Genomic DNA, 25,757 nt, shown 5'->3' on the forward strand with positions numbered 1-25,757 from the left:
CTAGCGTCAATCTTGGGAAGTCCCAGGAAGCATATTGCGTAATATGGGGTGGGGGGGCGTCCGGGAAGGATAGGTGAGAAGCCTACAGCATATAATGGGTTAGAACTGGAAGAACATTTGTCCCTGGGGTCTGGGGCAGGCAGCGACCTGCTGGAAACCCCAGCCAGCAGAGACACCTCTCCAGCGATGCGGCAGAAAGATGTCCTGCATTTAAAGAGAGGAAGTTTGGGGGGATTGGGTTATGCTGACGCTTCATTCCGGGTTCTTGGGACAGCCTCCCATCTCCACGTGCAGAGCACTCTGGGCCTCGGTCTGAGTCCACCTGAGAGGCCTTGCTAAAAGGAGTGAGTGGCAGGTAAGAGCTCAGCAGAAGAAGCCAAGCCTCGCTTGGGGAAGCCAGCGTGAGGAGACTTGGATGTAGAGACACTGCGGGTTAGGACTAAGAGACAATTCAACGGAGAGTGTGAAGGAGGGAGCTCGAGAACATCCAGTGAGGGGACCAAGGCAGGACACACCGACCCAGCGAAGGTGCGGGGTGGGAGCCCTTGGGGGAAGAGGAGAGGGCTGGGGCGGTGGAGAGAAGGCTCTAGGGAAGCTGTCCCTGCCGCGACGTGCTCCTGGAGGAGGGAGGCGGGGAGGATCTGAGCGGGAGGGCCGCTCGTGGCCGCCAGGGCTGCGGCGGCTGGAACAGGTGAGCGGTCGGTCCCGCCCTTCCCCTTGCCCGCTAGCGTGCCTCCTACCGGCTGTCCGCGGCGCTTCGCTGCTCGCGGCTCCCCTGCTTTGGGGTTTTGCAACTGGCAGCTGGCTTTTTTTTCTCCCCTCCCGTTTCTGTCTCTCCTTCTTCTTTTAGGTTGCTCCACCCCGCCCAGGATCAGGCGAGGGGGGAACCAGCTGGGCTGCGGCTGCCAACTCGCGCGTCTGCGAACTCCCGGAGTGGAGTCCCGCGTGCTGCCTCCTGCCAGCTGGGCGCGTTCTCCTCGCGACCCCGGGCCCCGAGGCCTCCACGCGCAACCCTTCCCCACTTTCCTCCCGTTTTGCAATCACATGGCATTTTAAGAATGCCGGAAAGATGGCGGTAGCGGCGGCAGCGGCGGCGGGGCCGGCCGGTGGGGGCGGCGGCCGGGCGCAGCGGAGCGGGCTGCTGGAAGTTTTGGTGCGGGATCGCTGGCACAAAGTTCTGGTGAACTTGAGCGAGGACGCCCTGGTCCTGAGCTGCGAGGAGGGCGCTGCGGCGTACAACGGCATTGGAACCACCACCAATGGCACATTCTGCAGGGGCACCGGGCACCCAGGCGCGGGCAGCGCGCAGCCCCCGGACTCGCCGGCTGGAGTGCGCACCGCCTTCACCGACCTGCCGGAGCAGGTGCCCGAGTCCATCTCGAACCAGAAGCGTGGAGTGAAGGTGCTGAAGCAGGAGCTGGGCGGGCTGGGTATCAGCATTAAGGGGGGCAAGGAGAACAAGATGCCCATCCTCATCAGCAAGATCTTCAAGGGGCTAGCGGCGGATCAGACCCAAGCCCTGTACGTGGGCGACGCCATCCTGTCGGTGAACGGAGCCGACCTGCGCGACGCCACCCACGACGAGGCGGTGCAGGCGCTGAAGCGCGCTGGCAAGGAGGTGCTGCTGGAAGGTAAGGGGTTAACGCCGCGCGGGCTGTGCCAGGCGCGCACACCCACTCACGCTCCCAGGGCTCCCACACTCGCACCCACGTGCTCTCACACCCCAGGGGGCCGGGATGTCAAGGGTGACGTGGGATTTTAACAACTCTTACCGACCAGGGGGCAACTTATCCCCACCGTAGAGCCGTTGTAGGATTGGACCCAGTAGGGGTGTGTGTGAAACTCCAGGCCAGAAGTGGTTCTTGAACTCCTACTGTGTGCCAAGCACGGGGTCGCGTGCGTAGTGCACATTGCCTTATTTTTATCTGCAGATAATCCACGTGGAGTGTAGGGACTGGAAAGTGCAGCTGGAAAGGAAGGGCAGACGTAGAGAGTCACCCGTCCACGTTAGGCAGCGAACGGCGGAGTAACCACAGCTCAGAGAGTTTTCCTCTTCCGCACAGTCTCGTCCTCAGCAGCCCCTACAACCCAGCGGAGAGGGCCGAATCCTAAAGGGACCCCAGAGCGGTGGCAGCTCTGCACGTCAAAACTCCCACCAGCCTTCTCCACCTCCCTGCTTTCAAAGTGGAGTCTGGGGCTCTGGCCGGGGAGTTGTGCCACCGGCTGGGAGCGTGTTGCGGCTTTTTGCCAGCGTTCACCTTTGGGTGTTTGGTCGGCCAGTCTGCATTCTGGGTTGCTCTGCGTGGAGGGCTGGTGAAGTGGTTTCTCTGCCTACATTTTCGGGTACTTTTCCGGAGGGGTGGGGGAACAACTTCGCATTTGTAAACAGTGTCCCCTTCCTGTGAGGCATCTTAGAAACTACTCTCTTGAGATGTGCTGTCCCCAGCCCCCTCGTCACTGACGGAGAATAGAATGCGTGGTGTGTTTAGGCCCCGTGTGTGGTTACGTGGGGGAGAAGAGCAGTAGGGCAGTGAGCAGGTAAAGCATGCTCCCTTTCCGCGGCAGCTGCGCTTCTCACTCCCTGTCTGTCTCGCTGCCACTTCGCTGGCTGTGGCCACGCCTCTGTCGGCACTGTTTGTGTAATTACTTCATCTTCCCACCCGGCTTCTCTCTACCTGGAGATGGAGGGGTCTGGGGTCTTTTACTTAGGTATGCGTCCTCTGCCTTAGCTTGGGTGCTCCATGCCATGCGCCAGTGAGACCTTGTGAACTGGTAGTTGATTTAAGTCCTAAATTCAGGACTCCAGTAACTATTCTGCTCAGCAACTGTGGTGCTGCCCTGCGGAAACTGAGAAGTTCCCAGTTGGGAAATCAGCTTTGTTATGTGTGACAGCTGATGCAACCCCCCGCCTCCCCTCTGACCTAGAATGCAGAGGGTTTTTCCCCCCCACTTATTTGACTAGAGGATTCGTGATGTCTTCATATTTAATTGCTACCCTGGACACAGAAAGTGGAAGGCTGTTTGCTTTGGCTTGATGATTAACATAAGTAAACAGAAAAAAGTTTTCTCCGGTGTGTTTTGCTGCGTGTGACAAGGGGCAGGTGGGACCTGGGGCCCGTGTAGTTTGGACTATAAACGGCTAGACACCTGCTCTGCTCGCACTATTTACTGTAAAATAACAAGGGGACAAAGGCAGGTCACTTTTATTTCACTGCCCTTCATTATGCCCCTTCTTTCCTTCTTCTTGGTTTTCATTGAATAAATAATGACTTAGCAAAGAGGTAAAAACATACCTCTCACTCCAAAAGAGGAAGAAAAGGCAGCTCCCTGCACTTGAAAATAAATTTAAGTGAAAAAAATAAACCCTGAGTAGTTATGTGACTTTTTTGATGCAGCAGCTGAAAATGAGTTTTGTAAAAACCTCTAACATGATGTTTTTCCTGGGGAAGACCTCTGGGCCTTCTAGACAAGAGCTGCCTAGGGCGGCGGTCTTATTTCCAGCCTGAGTTGTCAGAAATTGACTCCTATGAAGAGAACAAGTAGAGGCCCCACTCAAAACTGTGCCGCAACTTCTGAGGCTAAGTGTTGGTCCTAGATTTGGTGGGAGTGGCCATAGGCCGTCAAGTCAGATAGCACACATCCCTCTTTTGTAGCTCAGCCTAGTGCAGAAATTCCCAGCCCCAGGGGCTTATCAGGGCCACTGGCAGTGCTTTTTAAAACACATACCTACTCACTCATATTCTCACACGCCATCTTGATTCTAGAATTTCCACATAGGAAAGGCTTTGCAGAAGTAACCTTGATGGATGAGAGGGCTAAGGGAGATATTTTAAAGATATGTTCATATGGCAAATATACTGATTTTTAATTTAGATTGCTGGGGGGGGTTAATTTTTTTTTTTTTTTTTTTTTTTTGGTTGGTTTGTTGGGGGAGCTGATGGAAATGAGTGTAGTCCCTCCATGGCTGCCAGTACACACTCCATTACATGCCATGTGCCCCCTAGTGGAGAATCCCTGACTCTACAGGTGGAACACCTTGCAAAACAAAATACTGAACAGCAAGTTTCAATGCCACGGAATCATCTTAACCCCCCTGAAAGAATGGGAATAAAGATACCGGCTGGCCATGCTTACTTTACAGGGCTGCTGTATGGAAGAGCATTCTGAGAATAAAAGAAAAAAACCCACATGTATCAGATGCCTGCTGTGATGAGTTATCTTTATAATTCAAATAAAAGGAAGATGAAATTGCTTTTTCCAAGGGATAATCCTTGCTTTATTCTTCACTAGAGTTTATGTTCCTTATTTTTATTCAACTGTATTTTGTACTATGAGGTTATAATGTTAAGAATCATCACAGTTGCTAATATTTCCTACGCACTTAAAATGTAACACACTTTATGTGCATTTGTCCACATTACCTTCCAGTAACTCCAGGAGGCTCATGCTGTTGTTTGTTTTGCAGATGAGAAAGCTGGAGCTTATAGACAGTAGGTTATTTGCTTCAAGTAACAAAGCTGAGAGGTTCCAGGTCTGACTTAAAAGCTCATACGTGTAACCTCTAGGCGAAACTGATACTCAGAGCTTCTGGGTGGAACTGCGCACTTGGGTCAGTGGCAGCTTCCTGAGGTCCTGGGTCAAGGTGCCTTCCCCACTCCTCAAGTATGCTGAAGTGCTTGGAACAACCCTGAGCAGGACACAGCCATTGTGTGGGGTATTTGACAGGGAGGGGCAAGAAAGAGAAGGGAGCTAAAACCCTTGGGTACCACATCCTCCCTGGTTATGAAGAGGGAGCTGCTGCATGACCCCACTTTCCAAGGGGACAGGGCCTCCCTCACTGAACACAGGGCCTGCAAGGAGACTCAACTATAATTCAGACTTAAAATAGTGGCTAAACGGTGCCAGTTAAGTCAGTGTTTAACGGACTAGTCAACAAGGTTCATATCAAAAAATCTTCCCACTGTGAACTCATTTCCCATGTTGGGGAGTGGGAGCGGGCACCCTGCCAGTGGCCACTCAGTACCCTTCACTGCAGGGGGCACCTTTCCCACAGGCCGCCAGGTGAAAGGCACCCTCTGGGCGGAGCAGGGCACATCTATATAAGCAGCCATGGCCTCTCTGGGTGGGAACAGTAGGAGGGTATTTTTTGCCCCTTGAGTGTTAGTAAAACAGTAATTTGAAACATGTCAGCCTTTTTGTAACAGAAGTAGAAGCTACAACACAATTAGTTCCTCCATAACTCTGTCAAGATTGAGGAGTACAGGGTGTTCTGGAAGACTCATATTGGCCTCTGGAGGTTGGGGGTGGACTGCATCACCCCCGGGCCCAAAAGATCTCCTTAGGAACTGAACCAGAAAAAGGGGAAAGCTGAAGGAGAAAGTCAGAGACAATCGTTGACCTTGACCCTGCCCATCAAAGCTTCTCCCCCAGACTGTTCCCAGGAATGCTTGGCTTTCACATGTGACTTTCACAACCACTTTCTCCAGGGGTGGTAGTGGGGGTGGTGGGCCAGGGATGTGGGGTGCGAGGAAGGGGCCAAGATTTTGCTGAGACTTTGCTAGAGTAAAAACTCAGGATTGGATGAGGATTTGATCTTTAAAAAAAGTCTTACTCCATTTAGGATGTACAGATTCTTTTCCTTTTTTTGGAAGATGTACAGAGTCTTAAAACTTGGGTTACTTATCTTGTAACTAATTGTTACTCTTTACAAGATGATTTATGTGTTTGGGCCTTGATTTTCACCGGAAAGCTAGGGGGCTGGGTTAAGCCAATCTAAACCTTGTTTCACCTCAAATCCAATTCAGACCCAGCATTTTTCCAATGCCTCTCTTTATTACCATGAAATGAATTTTATAAATCATATAACCCAACTCTAAATTTAAAAATCCATATAATGCCCTATTATTATTATATTTTTAACATTCATATGGTGGAAAATGGAGTAAATGAGTTTTTGGAAATGCTTCGGAAGATAAATGCATGACTCAAGGATCACAGAGGTTATAATGAAGGGGACAGGTGCTAGCACTTGTTTGCAATGTCACCAGCCAAGCTCAGCTACAGGTGACGGTGGGTAGGAGTTGGTGCTGTCATTTGGGATCTGGTAAAAGCTTGCACTGCAGGTGACTGCCCCAGATGTGCAGGGGCAGGAACCCCTGGCTCCTGTCACTAAATGCTAGTAGTATGCCACCCCCACACTCCTGGACCTCTAAAGTGCCCGTATAAATTTCTGAACTGCCACCGGGGAGGGGTGCATTGACCTTACACCCTTTTGAGAACCAGTGCTCTATAAGAATGGTAGTACCACTCCACCAGTTTATAATAGCTAACTTTCTGCAAACCCTTTTTTATATATGTCACCGTGGCCAACATTCACCTAATACTTGCATTGTGCCAAACGCTGTTCTAAGCACTTTACATGGACAAAATCATTGATTCTCACAGTAACCCAATGCTATGACTACGTTTGCTTTACAGATGAGAAAAACGAGGCACAGATTGCTTAAGCCACTTGCCAAAGAAACACAGTGAAGTAGTGCTGAGGCTGAGATGCAAGCACAGGCCTTACAGTCCTGAGCCTCACAAGCAGCTTCATGAAGGAAGCAGATTAGGACGTGTTGGTCAGGACAGTGACACACCAAGGGTGCAGTGATGTGTCCCAGTGAGGCTGTCTCCTTCCTCGTCTGGAGCACTAGCTCGCTGTTGCTGTTATAATGAGTTACAGCAGTCCCTCTTCCTCTCCAGTTCCACTTTGCATGGTTGCAGTCACCCATGGTCAGCCGCGGTCCCAACATATTCAATGGAAAAATTCCAGAAATAGCAATTCATGTTTTAAATTGCACGCCATTCTGAGTAGCATAAATGGCAGCTGCTGACATCAGGTTTTACAAGTCACTTTCACAATTATGACCTCATTTGGTGCTCTGGTAACCCTGTGAGGGTTGTTATTATCACCGTCATTATAGTCATTGTCACTTTTTTCATAATCATCATCCCAATTTTATAGCAGGTAAAGAAGCTCTGGGCTCATAGATACTGAGAGCGATCTGTGGTCAGTGTATGTATGAGTCAGGACTTTCATTTGTACTTGACAATAACCCAACTCAAAAAGGGGAATGCAGGAGACAAGTGCAAGGATTCACTGAGTGTCAGGGACAACTGGGTCCAGGTCTGTCATCACCTCGGCTGTCCTCCCCTCTTGATGGAGGATGGCCATCAGCAGGTCCACGATAATATCCGACCCCTCAGTACAGATGATGGGAAAAAAGTCTCCTTAACAAGTACAGTAGTTCCCCTTATTCAGAGTTTCTCATTCCACGGAGAGTTACCCACGGTCAACCATGGTCCAAAAATATTGAACGAACGATTCCAGAAGTAAACAATTAATACGTTTTAAATTATGCATCATTCTGAGCAGCACGATGACATCGCTGTTCCGTCCAGCGTGGGATGTGAATCATCCCTTGGTCCAGCGTCTCCACACTGTGCACATGCTCCCCGCCCATTAGTCACTGATGACCCCGTCCTGGTTATCAGATCCACTGTCACCCCCATTGTACTTAATAATGGCCCCAAAGCACAAGAGTAGTGATGCTGGCCATTTGGATATGCCAACTAGAAGCCGTAATGTGCTTTTCTTACGTGAAAAGGTGGAAGTTCGCTACTTAATAATGAAAGAAAAAAATCATATGCCGAGGGGGGAAGAATGAATCTTCTATCCATGGAAGTGGGAAGAAGGAAAAAGAGATCCACGCTTCCATGCTAGCTTGGCTGCCACACCGCACACTGCAAGAGTTACAGCCACAGTGAGCGGCAAGTGCTTAGTGAAGACGGGAAAGGCTTTACATGCGTGGGTGGAAGACAGGACGTCATCACGGCTCCATGATCCCCCTTCTGACCTACGTAGTGTCCGAAGGCCAGGAGTAGCCCAGCGCCACCTCACCATGCCATGAGGGGGGTGCACCTGTCAGGCACTATGGCTAACTTAGTGGCTGTGCGGGCGAAATGTGACCTTCAGACCTTGCCGAGTGGCAAGAGCGAGGCTGGCAAGGCTCTCGTGAAATGACCCAGCTCCCTGTGCCCACGCAGCTGCCCTGGTACTCTGCCACGTGACCCTGAATTATACTTAGGAGCACCTCCCCGAGCAAGGCTTAGGTTTGTAAAGTGGCTTCACTCATGTTACGAATTTTGTCACCAGATCCCCCCTCTGGGGATCGTTGGAGTGGTGTTAGGATCTCCCTTTTGTACAGCAGGAAATGGAAGTGCCAGAAGTTAGGGGATTTATCCGGGGTAAGCTTGTGCATGAGGGAGCCGGACATCAGATCACCTAACACCCCCACAAACTCCTCCTGCCGCATAGGACACAAAGTCAAGGCATCGTGCAGGGGCAGAAAGAAGTCTCAGAGGAATCAGCCATGGCCTCTGAGTCCACGAGCTTACAGTAATCTATGCAGTCGGGCATTCGGAGCTGACTGTGAATGCCTGAGGTTAGTCATACAAATAGTCTGATTTTTACCCGGGCACATATAGCATAGCACCCGGAGCATATTAGGCTGTTAAAATGTGTAAAAAGGAAAAAAAATGGAAGGAAGGGCGGGAGGAAGGGAAAGGAAAGGGGGGAGGGAACTGGGGAATTAATGACCCTTTTTTATGATTTCCATCCTCCACCACTCATGCTGATAAACATTTGGTACTAATAATGAAAACAATACCTTGCTATGGAGAAATAAAGAAGGGACTATCGGCCTGGGAAGCACTTACTTAACATACACCCGTCTTGAAAAACAGTTGACAAAAGAGGAGCCAGACACGATTTTAAAAGTTATCGGAAGACGTAATTATCCTTTTAATGGTATATTTATAACCACCTTTCCTTTGCCCTGCTGGGGCTCAGGGACTTACAAGTCTGAATATGTAAGAACACTTTCTACCTGAGGAGATGAAAACGGCCTGCCTAGATATTTTCATTGTTTCTTTTTCAAGCTTCTCCATCAGCCCAAGAATTCAGACCGTAGTCCTTAAGTGAAGCTGACGTGAACAGTCCTTCAATTCTCCACTTCTGATGTGGCGGGCGATGCTCTTCATGTCCAGTGATGCATTTTAGCGGTCGCCCCGTGGAGTGGGCATTAAAAATAACTCGTGCGCTGGGCTCCGAGTTTGTGAAAGGCACCCAGCTGCCAGTGGTCTGTTAGGTGAAGGGAAATGATTCTTCGGTAGCTAGTCTCTTCCTCAGGATTCAATTTCAAATGATGCATTTCCATGCAGTTAATGTTAAAGAAAAGCCAGAATCTCCCCTGCATTTATACCAAGTGTTTTATGTACCAAACCTCATTACCCACTTCACTGGCTTTGATCTATAATAAGGCTTGCCTTCAGCTCTGGCCTGCAGAGTGAGACTTGGGAGGAAAATATGTCATACACACCACAAAGTAAATGTCCGAACAGACCCGTGCAAATGAGCCCCACTCCAACCATGGGATAGACCAGAAAAAAAGTTCACGGTAAATAGTGATCGTAAACAGAAATTAAAATGATGAGCTGTACTTTTGCTCAGTACTGTTTAATACTATTGGTACCTCTCCCTGTGGTGTGAAGCATCTTTCTTAGCAGGCGGATAAATGTGCCAAGATCTGTCTCCACTCTGACGGGTTGCCGAGCGTTAATGAAATTGCTGTGTCAGTTTGCTTGCATCGCTGTTCAAACTGCCATTGTTTCTCCCCACAGCCTTTTTCCCTCCTCAAAACAGCATCACGCAGTGGGCTAGAGGGTGGGCCTTGCAGTTAGTCTCTCTGTCTGGGCTTCAGTTCTTGTTCTAGCTCTTTTCTATCTGTGTGATCTTGTGCAAGTTCCGTAAACTGCAAGCCTCAATTTCTTAACCAGTAGGTTCGCTGGGAGGAGTAAAGTGATTATGTATGTAAAGTGGTTAGTTCATTGCCTGGAACATAGTAAGCACTCAATAATTACTGACTATAAAATATGTCACATTTCATGCTTAGCTAAGTATTACTTTTACAGAGAGGGTTCAATTATATGTTAGAGGAAGGCTTTGGCGGGCGGGGGGCGGGGGACGGGACGGTTTGGGAATCGCCGCGTTGGGAACCTGGTGATGTAACCAATGGCCTAGTTCGTCTGCCCTGTAGGGGTGAATCAGGAGCTTGCAGGGGTGTATTTCATTGATGACTTTTAGAGGCCTCAGATGTTTCCCATCAACCCAACCACAGCGTAGGCTGCTGTGGTTCTTGGTGGGCAAATGTGAACTATGTCTTAAAACGCTGATGTGCAGGAACATGCAGGCAAGCGGTTTGTGAAGGGAAAGCCGGTTCGTCGGGATTTAACCTACACAGCGAAATTCAGATTTTCTCTGAAACATTTTCTAGTGATTATAGAATTGTGGGTATCTTATTAACCAAAAAGGAGCCCGATTTTTAAATTAAAAATATAAAATATTGGCCTAAGTCAGCATTATAGATTAGTTTTTTATTCTATTATCTAGTATTGTATTTCACGGAGTTCCAGAGGCCAGTGGAAGATATTTCACTGTTTATGTGTCCTTAAGAAAGAAAAAAATGTCCACGATGGAGACTGGAATAGGATACCTGCTTAAATTTGGAGCACCCAGGGGCTGTTCCTTCTATACAGGAATAAATAAAAAATAAACCCATGAGACAGGAAGGGACAGCAAAGGAACTCACATGTCTCAAATTTGCTACTGGTGGAAGGAAGAAAAACAATGTTGCTAAGGTTTTGAATTGCAAGTCAGTTCTAATAAATATTTGGGTCGGAATTTCCAGTGTCAGTGTGAGTTTAAAAAAATACTTAGGCAGACCGTTCAATCTAACGTGGTCTCAGGTTGGGGGCCCAGATGAATGGCAGGACCACTGAAAGACTTTCTAGAAGAAACTCCACTTCTGCCCTGGCTGGCATGGCATTGAGTGCCAGACTGCAAAGCAAAGGGCTGCCGGTTCGATTCCTAGTCAGAGCACATGCCTGGGTTGCTGGCCAGATCCCCAGTAGGGGGCACATGAGGTGCAACCACACACTGATGTTTCTCTCCCTCTCTCTCTCCTTCCCCTCTCTCTAAAAATAAATAAAATATTCTTTAAAAAAAGAAACTTGGCTTCTATCCACGCCTTCAGCGATTATAAGACACATTCCCCACATCAGAGAAGATAAACTATGATGTAAATGGGCAGTTTGAGTTGATGAGATACAGTGTATAATCACCGCATAAGCAGTTATTAAAATTCATTTTCTTGTAAGCATTTATAAGGTTGGACCTTGTTGGTACAGGAAGCAAAAATCTATAGAGAAAGAGGCGAACCTCTTGTTCTTCTAAAATAGAGCAGTCCAGAGGGGAAGCAGGGGGTAGAGTAATAAATTACATTTATGTGAATTACGAATCCATTGTATTAGAATAATCATAGTAACAGTAAGATGTGAGGAGCGAATGCTGTAGCAGATCTTTTGGGGCGCTAAGGCTCTCTGAAGAGGGAAGAAATGCCCCAAGAAGAGGTGACTGACGTAGTAGGGCTCTGACCGCCGAGTGAAATTTAAAATACAGGGAGTGGCTTGGCTATTTCGGGACCTGCATTTCAAATGCTTTCATCTGAAACATCCTATCATCGGCAGTGAAAATCAAGGTTAATGATTTCTCTCTTTTGCTTGCAATATTCATATATTGTCCTCTGTTTTCTACTTCACTTTTAGAATTTGTCTGAATCAAAATAATACATGCTTACAGCATTCTTTGCCCACCCTTCCCCATACCGTCTTTCCCGTTTCACAGAATGTTAGAACAGATATTCTAATATTAAAATACCTATTTTCATGTTAAAAAAATAGGTATTCAAATGGCATACAGGTATTGGGAAACCAGCATGGAACTGGAAGTGAGGGTGGCAGGACCTACTGTGATTCTAAGATTTGACAGGTTTTACAAGCCCAACAGACGATAGGTTTTTAGGACATGAAGACATACTGTGTCATTTGGACTTAACTACTTAATAAACTGTATCGGTAGGTATGTTAGGGGCCTAGGAGTGTCATGGCACTAATATGTTAGGGGTGCCATCTACTGAGTATGTTGGGATCTTTGGTCTGAAGAGTCTTACACAGAAGTTCTGGAACATTTCCTTGTGTTATTTCTTCCACGATTCCTCTCCTGCATCTTCTTTGCTCTCTGTGGACACAAATCCTTTTAGTTGGACGTTGGACACTTTGTATCCACACTCTAATAGACTGACTTTTGTTGTTGCCTTATTTTTTCCTCCAATTGTCCCTTTGTTTTTATTTTTGTTCTGTTTCATGAGGAATGACTAAATTTGTATCTACAACTCTTGTATTGATTTTTTAAATTCCATCTGTCTTATCTCTAAGTTCCAAGAACATTTTCTTGTTTTCATTGCTCACGTTTTTGTAGTGCCCTCTTGTTTTGGGGTACAATATTCTTGCTGATCTCCCTGAACATAGTAATAATAGTTTAAGATTTTTTGATACCGGTGTTGACTCAGATGTCCCCACAGTACTGAGTCTCTACTTCATTTTTCAGCGTGGTATGCATATCTGTTTGTTTAAACTGTTTTGAGATGTTTTCCGTTTGTGATGCCCCAGAGGCAGAACCTGTGACGTGGCTCTCAGTGTCAGACGACTGCCTGGGACATCATCCCAGGACCCACTAGTAGGGCGGTGGGGACGTGAGATGCTGAAGGGAACAGCCCCAAGTCCCTGCTCGAAATGACTCAGTCTCACTGGCACTTCATTACCCATGTGCATGAGATGTCTTCTCTGTTTTGCCTGGAATCTCAGGGTCTTGTGGATTGCTTTTCCTTTACTTGTGTTTTGGATCGCACACAAGACATTAGCAGCACACCTCTCTTTTCAGAACTCTGTTTCTATTACGGCCACAAAGAAACTATTGAGTCACAAAGTGACTGATGGTCAAAAGCTGGGCCGAGGCAGGAGCAAAGCAGACAAACTAGCTTTGTGACCTTGAGCAGTATAGCCTTACCTGTCCAGAACTCAGTTTTCTCATTGGTGCTGCGAGGATAACAGTAGTGCTTTCTTTGCACGGCTGACGGGAGAACTACAAGAGTTAATACAGAAGCTAGTACAGTGTCTAGCACGAACAGTTCAAAGTATGTTGGTGATTATTGATACAGTTGTCTTCCTGCACTGGACGGGATGACCCTAAGAGAAGGAATCAGGTCTTGTTCATCTTAGAATCTTCAGTGAAGTGAACAGAATTGGCCCATTAGCAGCTGTTTGCTGGTTATTAGCCAGGGCCCAACCCACAGAAGCAAGCGGCTCCAGCTGGCGAGCTTTACTGACTGTGAAATAATGTCCAGTACGTGGCTCTGGGTCAACACCGGCTCGAGAAGGTCTCCAGGCCCCAGGCCTGCGTCCTATCAGCCCTGGCAGAAAGACGGCCCAAAGGAGCAAAGCCAGCTCCGCTACCCCGATCCGTACTTCTAACACTTGGAAAAAAGAATTTTGAAAGGGATTTACTGGATTTCAAATATTTTAACACTTTAAGATTTTTATATGAGTACATCTTATTTTAAATTATAACGTGTATCCCAGAATCATTATTCCTCATTTGACTGGAAAACGTACTCTCCAAAAATGTATCTTTGCCTCCACAATGATCAAGTGCCAGGAGACTATGTTTCCCATTTGGTGTGCTTATCATCTCTATTTATGAGGGAAAAATGAATATAACTTTGTAACCGTTCCAAGTACCGAATAAGCTGTGCATCCTCTAGCAATGCCCATAAGTCCTGGAAGAAGTGTCTGAAAGAAGAAACTTTAAAAAAAATGCATCTCAGACATGAATTTTTAAAATTCCATTCTCGGCTACTTAATATTTTTAGGTGTGTTTATATTTATATACTGGAGAGCACATAACGTAAAACATGCACACAAAATATACTTTGGGACCATGGAAAGTATATGTGATACAACGGGGGAGACAGAACATACATGGAAAATACGTGCAATGCTCTACGACAGCTTTGCTGAGTGACGGACCGTCTGGGTTACAGGCGGTTCGTGCTACACCTAAGGGAGGGGTCCTGAGTGCTGGGGACGGGGAGGAATGCTTTTGCAGAGCCAGAACCTGAACTGGACCCAGAGTAATCCATTCCGTCTACCGCTGCCTGCTGACTCCCATGCTGTGTGAAATCAGTGGGCTTTAGTCAGTCTCCCCACCAGCCCTTTTCTCCCTGCAGGGTGGAACCGTTGGATACTGGGGGGCAGGTCCGAGGCCCCTGGAGTCTCCCCCTTCGCATGTTTTCCTGCCAGTTTTCATATCTAAAGCTGTTTTATACATTTTTGGCTCCCTCTCCAAGTCTTTCTAACATATGGACAGATTTCACCCCCCGTTGTAAATTAAACGTGTCCCTTCTCAATTCGTATGTTGAAGTTCTAATCTCCAGTGTTTCAGAACGTGACATTTGGAAATGGGATTGTTGCCGATGTAATTAGTTAAGATGAGGTCGATGTAATTAGTTAAGATGAGTTAAGATAGAGTAGGGTGAGCCCCCTAATTCAGTATGACCTGTAGCCTTATGGAAAGGGGAAATCTGGACATGGGGCGCACACACATGCACAGAGTACACTGTTGGAACCTGAAGGCGGAGGTCTGGGGGATGCTACTACAGTCCAAGAAACTCTGAAGGTTGCCAGCAACCACCAGAAGTCAGAGAGAGGCCTGGAGCAGATTCCCCCGCACAGTTCTCAGGGGGAGCCAGCCCAGCCTCTGCCCGGACTTCAGACTTCTGGCCTCCAGGGCTGAAAGAGCACCCAGCATGTGGTGCTCTGTTATAGCAGGCCTAGCAAATGAAGACACCTTCTCTACAAGGTTTGGAATAAACGTGATTGAAATTTAGCAAGGCGTTTAAGGAGCGAGTGCATAGTAATTGAATTCTAGCACAGGTTTGTTTGTTTGTTTTTCTCTTTGCCAGGTGTCTAATGACACCATTTGACTTTATGAAGTGTTCAAATGAATTCCTCATCACCTCTGGGTATGTGAGTCCACACCCAGAGGGCTGGATGACAACAAAGGTTATGGCAGGTTGATCTGTGTTCACAAAACAGGTGGGGACTGCTCTCTGGTACGACGCGCATGGCCCTGCTACATTTTGCTTTCCTGCACGTTAGCCTTGCTACTAAGACGGTCACTTGGGAGCAATTTCTCTCCAGTCTGGACGAGTCGAAACCTGATACCCATGCTACTGAAACCATTAACGTAGGTCCTCAAAATCTTCACGTGTAGGTTTGCTGGATAGGATACAGTTATTCAATGCAAATAATTTTTCTACGTAGAGGAATGTCCCAAATGTTTTATGGGACACGCTTATGTTAAAAAACATCTGTGGCTAATCTGAAAGTCAAATTCGACTGGACATCCTCTGCTTGTATTTGCCAGCGCCAACAACCCTATTTACATGGCTTTCAAAATCGTAGCCAGCAGGCAGCCAGTGACAAATCCGCCATGCTAGTCAGAGGGTGAATCATTTGAAAACGGTGTTGTGAAGTTAGAAAGAAATCCAGAAGCTGCTCAGAAGGTGCGGCTGTGGCCCTTTTCAGGCCCTTCTCAGGAGAAGATAGGAGGGTGTGATTCCTTCTCTCAAACCTTTGCTCCTCATCCCCAACCTGGGAGGAACCAGAGTTTGAAGCAGCAACGAAGAAATTGGGGTGGGTAAAGAACAAGGAAAAAGACGACTGTAAATCTAGAATCAGTACTGACGGAATTACTAATTAAAATGAATCCTTACCAATGTGACCTGCGGCAATTTTCATCTGAAAATTTAAGAATTGGTATCTTGGTGTTGTAGTTGTAAAATTGGTGAACAAGATTGTTATCAATAAGAGCCCCCCCCCCCATATCTGTACCTGCTTTCTTTCTCGCAGAGCACAGTACGTATTTTAGTTTCTCTAGTATACAGGGAGGGCAAAAGCAGGTTTTAAGTTGTAGGTATGCAAAACACAGTCTGTTCTTGTATCATTGTTTAACAATTTGTATTTTTCTGTACAAACTATAAACCTACTTTTGCCCCACCCAGTATATATAGTCCTTATACTATATATTATTTATTGGTTTCATGTCTCCTTCCCCTTTTTCGAAGCTGTATGCTCAACACCCAGAGGATTACCTGAAATGTAGCGGGCACTTAATAAATACTGAATGAATGAATGAATGAATGTAACCTAAGGCTTTACGGAAGACCCTCTAGTTAATCAATTTGAAACAAAGGCCTTCCCCTCTGAGCTTTCTGCGTGAAATTTGGGGAATTTCTGCTGTTGTAAATGAACTTGGGCTGGTGGGGGCTCAGTGCCATGGTGGGAGAAGTTTAGAGAGGCAACATCCTTTTTTCAAAAATTTCCAGCATTATGTCCACAGTGATTGAGTGGACTCAGGGGTCAGAACGTTGTACGGTCTAAAGAACTTCCCGAGGACTGTAGTTTCTCGCGTTTGCCGTCCTCGGGCTGAGTTCTCCAGCTGCCTGCTCATTTCTCCACTTTGATTCATGAAGGGGAATGACGGACACAGGGAGAAAGCTTCATTTCCTGGGCATTACCCTGCTATTGGCATAATTAAACCAGCTGCAGGATTTCCCCCCACCATCCACAGCATAAAAAAATGATCATGCTTGACCTGTATTAAAAATAAGTTGAAGCTTGTTTTTATCTTTGAGAAAGACACTGTGAGCTAGTCACACTTCACAGAAATTCTTTCATGTGCTTCAAACAGCAACTATACGAAGATGAAAAAAACTCTTGATAAATTTTTGGTTCTTTGGCGGCAGCATTAAAATTCAGATTACATCTTTGATAATGTGTTCTAGAACCTGTGAACAGGATTTTTTTAATCACCTTAGAAAAACCCGTATTAGACTCATTCAAACAACATGGGGTTTGGAGTTAAAGTAGGCTGATTCCAGTTGCACAGCTCCTTGGCCTCGCACCGCCCAAACCTTCATTAGCCCTGTTCTCAGAAGAAACCAGATTCTGGAAGGAAAAAATGTTTTGAACTGGAGCTGGTCCCTTGAGCACAGCACTTGGTAGACTTGGATTACAGTTGGGAACAGCCTTTCTTCATGGGCAGCCTGCGTCCTCCTCTCCCTTAGGTCTCAACTTGCCTTAGCTTCTTAGCAGCACAATTAGAAGTGCTTGCTTCAATAGCTGTGGAGAAATTTACCAGGAGGTTATCGTATTTAATGTGTTTCACAAAACTTCCTTTTGAAGGTGATAACAGTATTTCTCAATCACTCTGCCGTTGGGCAAGCACAGGTGTGTTGCATACCGTTAAATCACCCTGTCCTTAGGACATAATGTTGCTCTTTGAAAGTATTTGGCTGTCATTCCAGCTCTTCTGCCTCCCAGCCCCTCTTTATGCCAAAGGAGGCACATTTCCCAGATTTAGTCTGCACACCCAGCGAGGTACTCTTTCATAAATCTGTAGTGATTGTTTTTTAACTCGTTTCATCCCAGTCGCATCTCCAAGCTCATGATGCGTGTTTCCTATTCAGTCCTGGCCTACACATTTAGTGCATTTCCTAGGTAGTGAGTGTTATAGCAGGTTCCAGAGAGAGAAGCATGTGAACCAAGCACCAGTTCTCAAGGTGCTTACAATCTTCTGGGGGGAAAGCCCTAGAGAATGGCCACTTTCTTCTCTTTTTTTTCTGTTAGCGTTTGCCTTGCACCGAGTCGGGGAGAACCACAGTGTAGAAGGTAGTTCAATCCTTGGAATAAAGGATGGGTCGGAATTTTATTTCAGTCAATTTGGGTTACATTCAAAGGAGAAGTCTTGAAAGCCATGTGATGGAGAAGCAGAGGACTTCTTAAGAAACATTCTCTAAAACCAGTACCTTTTCATTTTAACTGCAGGAGAAAACCTCAGATTCATCATCTGCCATTAGAACCTGCCCCAGTTTTCGCCTCAGCCTACTTTTCTTCTTCCTACATGAATACTCTGCTTTAGCTCAATTATGCCACTAGTCACCTCCAGAAAAGACTGTACAATAAAGGACCTGTTGTGGCACGTGGCTAGAGAAGGCAATGACTAAATATTTGGTGAACGAATGAATGAGTGTGAATGAATGTGTGGCTTCCTCTCCCATGCTGTTGTCAACACCATTTTTCACAGCCTTACACACCGAGCATATTCTAATCCCCAGTTCCTGAGAAAGAAGGGATCTGACTGGTGTGACTTGGGTGAGGCATCTGTCCTGGGTCCAGACAGCTGTGTCCAGACAGCTGTGTCCAGGAAATTGGACCAGAGAGCCCGGTGCTCTCTCAGCAGGGATTCTGAGAACACGCTCTGGCAAGGGGGTCATGAGTAGGGCCTGCCACACCTCGAAATAGCTTCAGGAACAGAATTTGTTGAAAGATTGCAGGAGATCAAGTACCTGGAAGGGGCATTAAGGAGCAAGGAGCTTGCTGATTTTTCTTCTTTGCCCTTGAAGTTGGATAGAGGTTGAAGGAGTGGCCAGAATTGGAAAGAGTTACAAAGGAAGTAGTATTTTCAGGGGGAAGCCAGCCTTCCGTCAGAGCAAGTAGGAGGAAGAAGGAGTGTTTTAAAAAAGATTAAAGATAAGGAGAAAGAGTTTTTAAATAAACATAATTCATTTTATTTTGTGCTTAATTATAGGTATTGACATATTTTTTTTCTCAGAATCTCGTTATGATTGGATAGGCATGTATTGAACACCCAAGACCGTCTACATGTGTAACATTGCTTTTGTTTTAAATGATGCATTCCAGTTCCAGGCAGTGTTATTGTAAATTTAAGGAAAGCAACTCATGTGTAAGCTGGGATTTATCCATGATTATTGAATGACTCCGTGAAGAGTGAGTGAGCGAACGAGTGTGTTGGGGAAAACAGATAAACTAAAAACGAGAAGTTGGTGTATTTGGAAAACTGTCACTTTTTTAAGAAATACTTTTTATTGATTATGATATTAGTTGTCCCATTCCCCCCCTTTGTTCTCCTCCACCCTGCACAACCCCATCGGCTTCATATAACTTAGTTTTATGAGAAATATTTGCTACTGTCTATTAGTTTGCTGCCAGAATTTGTTTTCAAAATTTACCCAGAATAGTTGTCCCAAGTTAGATACGCACAGTTGCAAAACCTTATAGGCTAATATAAAACTGCATATTATTGGAGAACTTTGTTTAGATAGGCCTAGTAAGAAGAAATTTTCCCCCTTAAAACGGCCTGCGAAGTGTTCCTGGTGTGAAGACTGGCACAAGAGGAGTGGACTGGAAATGAGCGTTCACTCCTTCTGAGTGAAAAGCAAAAGGTAAGTATCACCGTTCAATGAGAAGGCAAATTGGATTTAACGTTTTTATGTGTGTTTTCCAGTTTGAGGGGCTCAGACCTCAGCTAACGGTACAGTTAGAATTGACAAGACCCCTTAAAACATGATGTAGCCACTTGAGGGCTGAACCTTTGCCTGTAGCTATTGGGTGGATACTTTTACATTGTTGGATGATGACTTTGTTGTACAACGTTTTCTCTGCTTATAACATAACGTTTTGTGTGTGTGTGTGTGTGTGTGTGTGTAACTTATAATGTAAATTATTATGACATAGTTTCTTTGATCCTGAAGCATCTAGAATGTATACGCCTTTAGTGAAGATAATCTTATGGTTATCACATTTTATGTGACAAACGATTTAAAAATAGTCAAATGCAAAGTGAATATATATTGTTTTCCAGTTGATTTTAACTTTTAATGGGATACATTCCCAGAAAAAAAATACCCATCAGTAAACACTGTAAATGTTTGGGGGAAGGATGTAAGGATTTGATCATTTCCTGGTATTATAGGTTGGATTGTGTCCCCCTCCCCCACTCATATGTTAAAGTCCTAACCCCCAGTACTTGAAAAGGTGACCTTCTTTGGAAATTGAGTTGTTGCTGATGTGGAAGATGAGCTCATGCTGGAGTAGTGCGAACCTGTAATCCAGTATCACTGGCATCCTCATACGAAGGGGAAAAATCTGGACACACAGCCACGCACAGAAGGAGACCTTGTGAGAGACAGGGAGAGGGCAGTTACATGCCCAGATGGATTTTTTCCTCAGAGCCCTCAGTGGGAACCACCCTTGCCAAAACCTTGATTTTGGACTTCTGGTCCCCAGAACTGAGACACATAACTTTTCGTTGCTGGATAACTTTTTGTTACCCGGTTTGTGATGTTTTGTTATAGCAGCTCTAGCTGACTGATACATCTGGCTATGGAATCACATCATCAGTGGTTTACAGGGAGCCATGTTCCACCCTCCCTAGAGACCCACTTTCATTTGGAAATTCCAATTCCACACCTCAGCTCCTGGGACTTTCCGTCTTCTCTTTAACATCAGACATTTATAGTGATTTATAATGTCTAATGAGGTCGAGCAATAATATAATAATTTTGCAGGAGGACCTATAGTAAGTCTGAAAAGTCCTGAAGAAGAATGAATCCGTTCCCTGAATTGTGAATTTCATACCACGAAGGAGCTTGGGTGTATGTGGGCGTATGTGGGTACAGACCTCCCAGAGAAGCTGCTTCTTGGGCTCTAAGCTCCATAGGCCGGGGCAGCTCACTTAACTTCCCTGAATGTTACTCTTTTATTTTGCAAAACAGAAGATGTTCTGTATATTTTTGTGACTTTGTGAATGCAAAGTCAGAAATCTATATTACAGAAGTCAAAATAATAGCTAGCATTCATGCCATAATAACATTCAACTGCTTTTTTCTACTTTTATGTTATCCAAATAAAAATGCCATTGGTTAAAATAAACTGTGAAGTACAGAACGCCTTTCCATGAAAAGCAGTCTCCTGCCTCAGCCACCCCCACCCTCCCAGATCCCCGGTTCACTTCTCAGAGGAAACCACGGTTCGCAGTTTCCATATTTAGCTCATTCAGTGGTTACCGCCCTAACTTTAATAATATGCCTATGCTACATTGCCTTGATGATCGACTCTAGGCATTATCTCTTCACTCCTCACCACTTACTAGATTTAAAGTGAGGAATTACTGATTCAGCAGACACTCCTGATAGCCTGTAGGTCAACTGGCTTCTTTAGGCATCTCACTCTCCATGGATCTAATTTGAGAAAAGAGCTTCAGCTTCCATCAAAGGGAGAAAGGGATTAGATTATTTCCACGGGGCATAGCAAGCACAAGACAATGAGAAAATTTTGGTTTAATTACTCAGGCTCTAATTGGGCCAGAATTGTTATGTTCTAACTCCCCCCCCCCCCTACTTTTCTGTGTATATTTAAATAAAATAAAATAAAACAAAAACTGAACGTAAAATATTGTAAGCTCCTTTTTTAAAAAGGAAAAATATTATCCCGTTAGCTTATAACAACAACAACAAAAAGTGCTTAATGAGGTAAGATGCTTTATTCTTTGGTATCAGGTGCTAACCAGACTGCCGTGGCAGGGTCGACGGGTCAAGCTCATTTGAGGCGCTAGCTTGATTTGGTTCTGCCGGTTTCTCTTAGAAGATTGCCATTGGTTATCCAAAGAGTAAGACACAGAGTTGGAGAAACTATTACCGTTTCTTGGAAATGCAGCATTTCCACAGTTCAGATTTTTCTGGAAATGCTATTAAGTAAATGACTTTGACTTACGATTTAGAAAACCTCTTTATTATCCATAGTGGCAATAAAATACACTAGATGGAGGTCTTCCTGTGGACCACATGGAGCTCCTTGGAGCCCACGCCAATAATCGGACACACGTCTGCTGTGCCTTTTTCATTCTTGATCCTGTTGGACGTCCCACCAACGTGCAGGCAGAAAACCCTGATGTTAATGGAGTTTCAGATTTAACTATTATATTTGCCGTAGCCACAGATAGATAGGAGGAAGGCATGGCTTAAAAGGAGATATTAAAGGCTGTGTCTGCTAATGGGACAAATTTAGTGGTGGTATGAAAAGAAATGTAGAAGGGGTTGTGTTTCATCACTTCATGCTACTTAGCAGCCCTCTTTCTGGAAACTCTCTCTTGCCTTGTTAACTTCATAGTAGCATCCTCTCCGATTCTCCTGTTCTGACACATACCTGTCTTCACTGATCATCATCCCACCTATGCGTCTAGTAGGCTTTGGGAAGGTCCCGTCCGTAATCTACTTCTTTTCTCCTTGCACACTCTCAGCTGTCACTTACGCAATTGCACAGAACTCTCAGATCCCTTTCTCTGGCTGTTGCTGCCGTCTTAACATCAGGCATGTCCACTGGATGTTTCTGCAGGAATGACCCAGAAATGTCTCCAACTTGACATGCCCCAACTCCAAATCATCATCTTTCACTCTGCTGCTCAAACTTCCCTCCTCCCTGTGCCCTTCCGTTGGGTTGAAGACTCACTCTCTAACCACTTACCCACCCCAGAGAACTGAGGCCTGGTCTCTGTACCCGCCCACCTGTCAGAGTTCTGTTCATTCTGCTCACACCATCCGCAAATCCTTCTGCTTCTTCCTGTGCCTGCGGCTCCTGCCCTGGTTGAGTCTTACCATCTGTTTCTAGGCTGTAGCAGTGTCTGCTGAGTTGAGCTGTCAGTCATCAGCTTCTCTTACTCTCCATTTTAAAATTTTATTTGGGGCCAGAACTATTTGGCTTAATAGAAGTTGTGATCTTGTCATTTGCCTGCTCAGAAATCTTTGGCAAGATCCCTAGTGACTCTCAGGATACAACTGAAACTTCACATCCTGACATCTGCCACTTTTCATCTGTCCCCACTGAGCTTACTCAATATAACTTACTCCGGGTCCCATGCAGAGCCTGCACATGGTAGAGCCTGATGAATAAATTAATAACGAATAAAGGAATGATTGAATGAATAAATATCTCATGCTGCCAGGAAACAATTTCCCTCCTTCAGAAATGGATGAAACCCTATTTAAATATGTCATTGTTGGGAAGTTTTTCGTGACTATCCAGTCTCAGTCAGTTTCCTCTCAATTTGTGATTTTGGGACATTTTATTCACACCGTAGTCATAGCAGTTAATATATGTCATGGTTATTTATTTGTGCACTGGGAGTTCACAGAGACTGGGGCCCTTTATGGCAATGAGGATCGGCCCCAGCACGGAGGCTGACACACATAGGAAGTCAGTTCACATTTGAATTGTCGCCACCCGTAATTTCTTTCAATCTCTTCATCTTTCTTCTGAATTTCTACAATAGCTTCCTATGTGTTTTCCCCACCTCCTTTCTCTCATCCTGAAATCTGATCTTCACAGCCCTCTAGATTAATCCTTTTGTCCTGAAAAGGAAAAGTTCGCAGCAATGCCAGACATTGATGAAATTAGGGGCGGGGCCTCCTTTTATAGAGGTCGTTGCCTTCTTTAAGTTCTGAAGTTTTTCCCTTTTTGGTGACTCTGGTCATCTTAGAGTTTTAGACACCCTAGGCTGCAAAATAAATATAGCATGGGGTAAAGGTAGATTTACAGTTGTTCGTGTGGAAAATAATACAATAATGAATAAATAATAACATATGAATGAACTGTGTTTTTCCTACTCACAAACGTAAACCTCCTTTTGCCTCACCCTGTAGGACATCATTCGGTGGGATACAGGAGATCTTTCAATAAATTTTAGGTACTTAACCATCGCGTGGTGTTTGTTCTCTGAGAGTAAATACAGAGACAGAAAGAAGTGTTCTGGGAATATGAGGGAGACATGCCTAAGCCTAACACGAACTTAATGCCTCTGCACGTTCCCTGCTTACAGGAGTCTTGGAAACCACCTCAGTTGTATCGAGAACACATAATTGTTGCAGTCCGGCTAGGTTTTGTTCATTGCACACAAAGTCTGGGTATTGCTGAAGCCCATGACCAGACATTGTTACCAGAATTGTAGTCTGCAAAACAGCTAAGTAAGTCTGAGACTTGAGGAAAGGAAAGTGTTGAGAGAAACACCAGCCTCACCAGTGTTCCTGCTGCTGCTTTGATGCCACTGTTAGCTGGAATTGCTCATTACTTTGCTCACATCCAGGAGGACTTTGGGGGATACTGTTGCCTTCATATTTCCTAAATCCGTCCCTGCCACCAGTGACTGGACACCGCAGGGCACCTGCACAGGCAGCCTATTACCCGAGAGCTGGCATCTAGTTTCCTGCCGTAGAAGCAGACATTTCTCCTGGGATTTAACCTTCTGCTCAAAGCCTGAACCACTTTGGGAGGAAAAATGTGGTCCTAATAATGTTTGCCAGTCACCTGTGGCTTGCAAAGTACTTAATGCTTATTAACTCATTAATCCTCTCTGTGAACCGGGAGAGGAAGGTAGGCGTCACTTCGCACTTGCCTCCTCCCGAGGGCTGTGAATCTGAAGCACAGATTTGCACAGGCAATTTGGCCACATCTGTGGCCAATCCGGGGAAGTGACCCTGTTGTGATGAGGTGTATGAAACCAACATTTAGCAGCTGATTCTTTTTTTTCCTCTGTAATTCCAAAATGGCTCTTCATTCCACAGCCACCAATCAGAAGTCCTCACTCGGTAAATTTAAGAGGAAACATTGGCTGAAAATAAAACTTTGAGAACAACTACTACATGTTTGGTTGATGGGGAATGGATAACTCATAACATCAAGACATGACGCATGACCTTGGGGTTTTGCCAAATTCAACATGTTTGTCAATTTTTTGAGTCTCCTGTTTATCCATGGAATACGGATTTACTTAACCAACTGTTTTCTCAATTCCCTCAAAAACATCTATGAATAAAAACTGTGGCAGGTGCTCTTTTAAAGGGATGCAGTCTCTGGCTTCTGGGAAATTGTGTCCTTCGTCATTCCAAATCTGAGTGGTAGAAATGTATCCTAGTTGAAGATTGGTATTGCATGCTTATAGCTGACTTACAGTTTATAGCTGCTACTTTTCCTACTTTCAAGTGTAGTGAAGAGTCTTATTTGTGTCCCTTAGATCTAGAGATTAAGGGTGATTTCTGAGGATCCGTCCTGTATTGGGGCCTAATTTTAACCAACATGCTTCTCGGGAACCCTATTGCCATCTTATTTTCCTACTGAAATTTGCAGAGCCCAAGGACAGGCAAACTGTTTATTCCTCCATGTGTGCACTTACTCATGTAGCAAGTTCTTCTTTCTTACCCACCACATGGCAACAGTGTGCTGAGCTCCTGAGGGTTCTGGAATGACCAGGCTGATGAGGAAAGAGCAGGGGCCTCTTTAGCCCTGGGTTTCATATTCTAAAAGGCCTCAGTTTGAGACTGTTGACATTGTTCCCAAAGGAAGTTTTATGTTGGTTGTAAATAAAGGTAATTTGTGAAATACAAGCATTTAAAAAAATATACTTGAGTTTTGCTGATCCTGCTTTGGCAGTTCTTAAGTTATTAACATGCTGGGAGTTTCAACCGTGGAAGTGGCCTGGGCCCCTTACACCTCTGAGATTTGTAGAAGCGGCTAAAATTCCCTCCCACAGGACATCAGGCATCCTTCCCCCCAGGAAAGGAAGAAAGAAAGCGGCATGCCTGGATAAGAGAGCACCTCTGTTGGATGCTGGAAAGAGCTGGAGATAGCCTCTACCTTCCCCCTCCCGTGTTGGTAGGGAGAACAGACTGAAAATGTACAGGGCATCCTCAAGTCCCACAGACAGCTGGTTTATGGCACAATGAGACTAGAGTGGCGCTTTCTCAATCCACTTTGCTCCTGTCCACGCCCTACTTCCACAGAATGGACCCTCAACAAAAAGTACTGACCTCCACGCTCCATCCTTTCAGTGTCCTCACTCCTGGGGA

At 45.6% G+C, this 25,757-nt stretch overlaps 1 protein-coding gene across 2 annotated transcripts in view; it reads left to right on the forward strand.

Moving 5' to 3' along the window:
* The first annotated feature begins 229 nt into the window (after positions 1-229).
* Positions 230-25,757, forward strand: part of SNTB1 (syntrophin beta 1) — a 196,628-nt gene continuing 171,100 nt past the window's right edge. The window contains exons 1-2 of one of the 2 annotated variants that reach the window (XM_071222214.1): positions 230-355; positions 851-1,631. In XM_071222214.1, the coding sequence (XP_071078315.1) occupies positions 1,070-1,631 (562 nt within the window). In that variant the 5' untranslated portion in view covers positions 230-355; positions 851-1,069. Of the gene's footprint in view, positions 356-717; positions 1,632-25,757 lie in introns of those variants that run through there. The other variant, XM_053929931.2, reaches the window with a different exon arrangement.

Source organism: Desmodus rotundus, chromosome 8 (genome assembly GCF_022682495.2).
Source record: "Desmodus rotundus isolate HL8 chromosome 8, HLdesRot8A.1, whole genome shotgun sequence".
Lineage (NCBI taxonomy): Eukaryota > Metazoa > Chordata > Mammalia > Chiroptera > Phyllostomidae > Desmodus > Desmodus rotundus.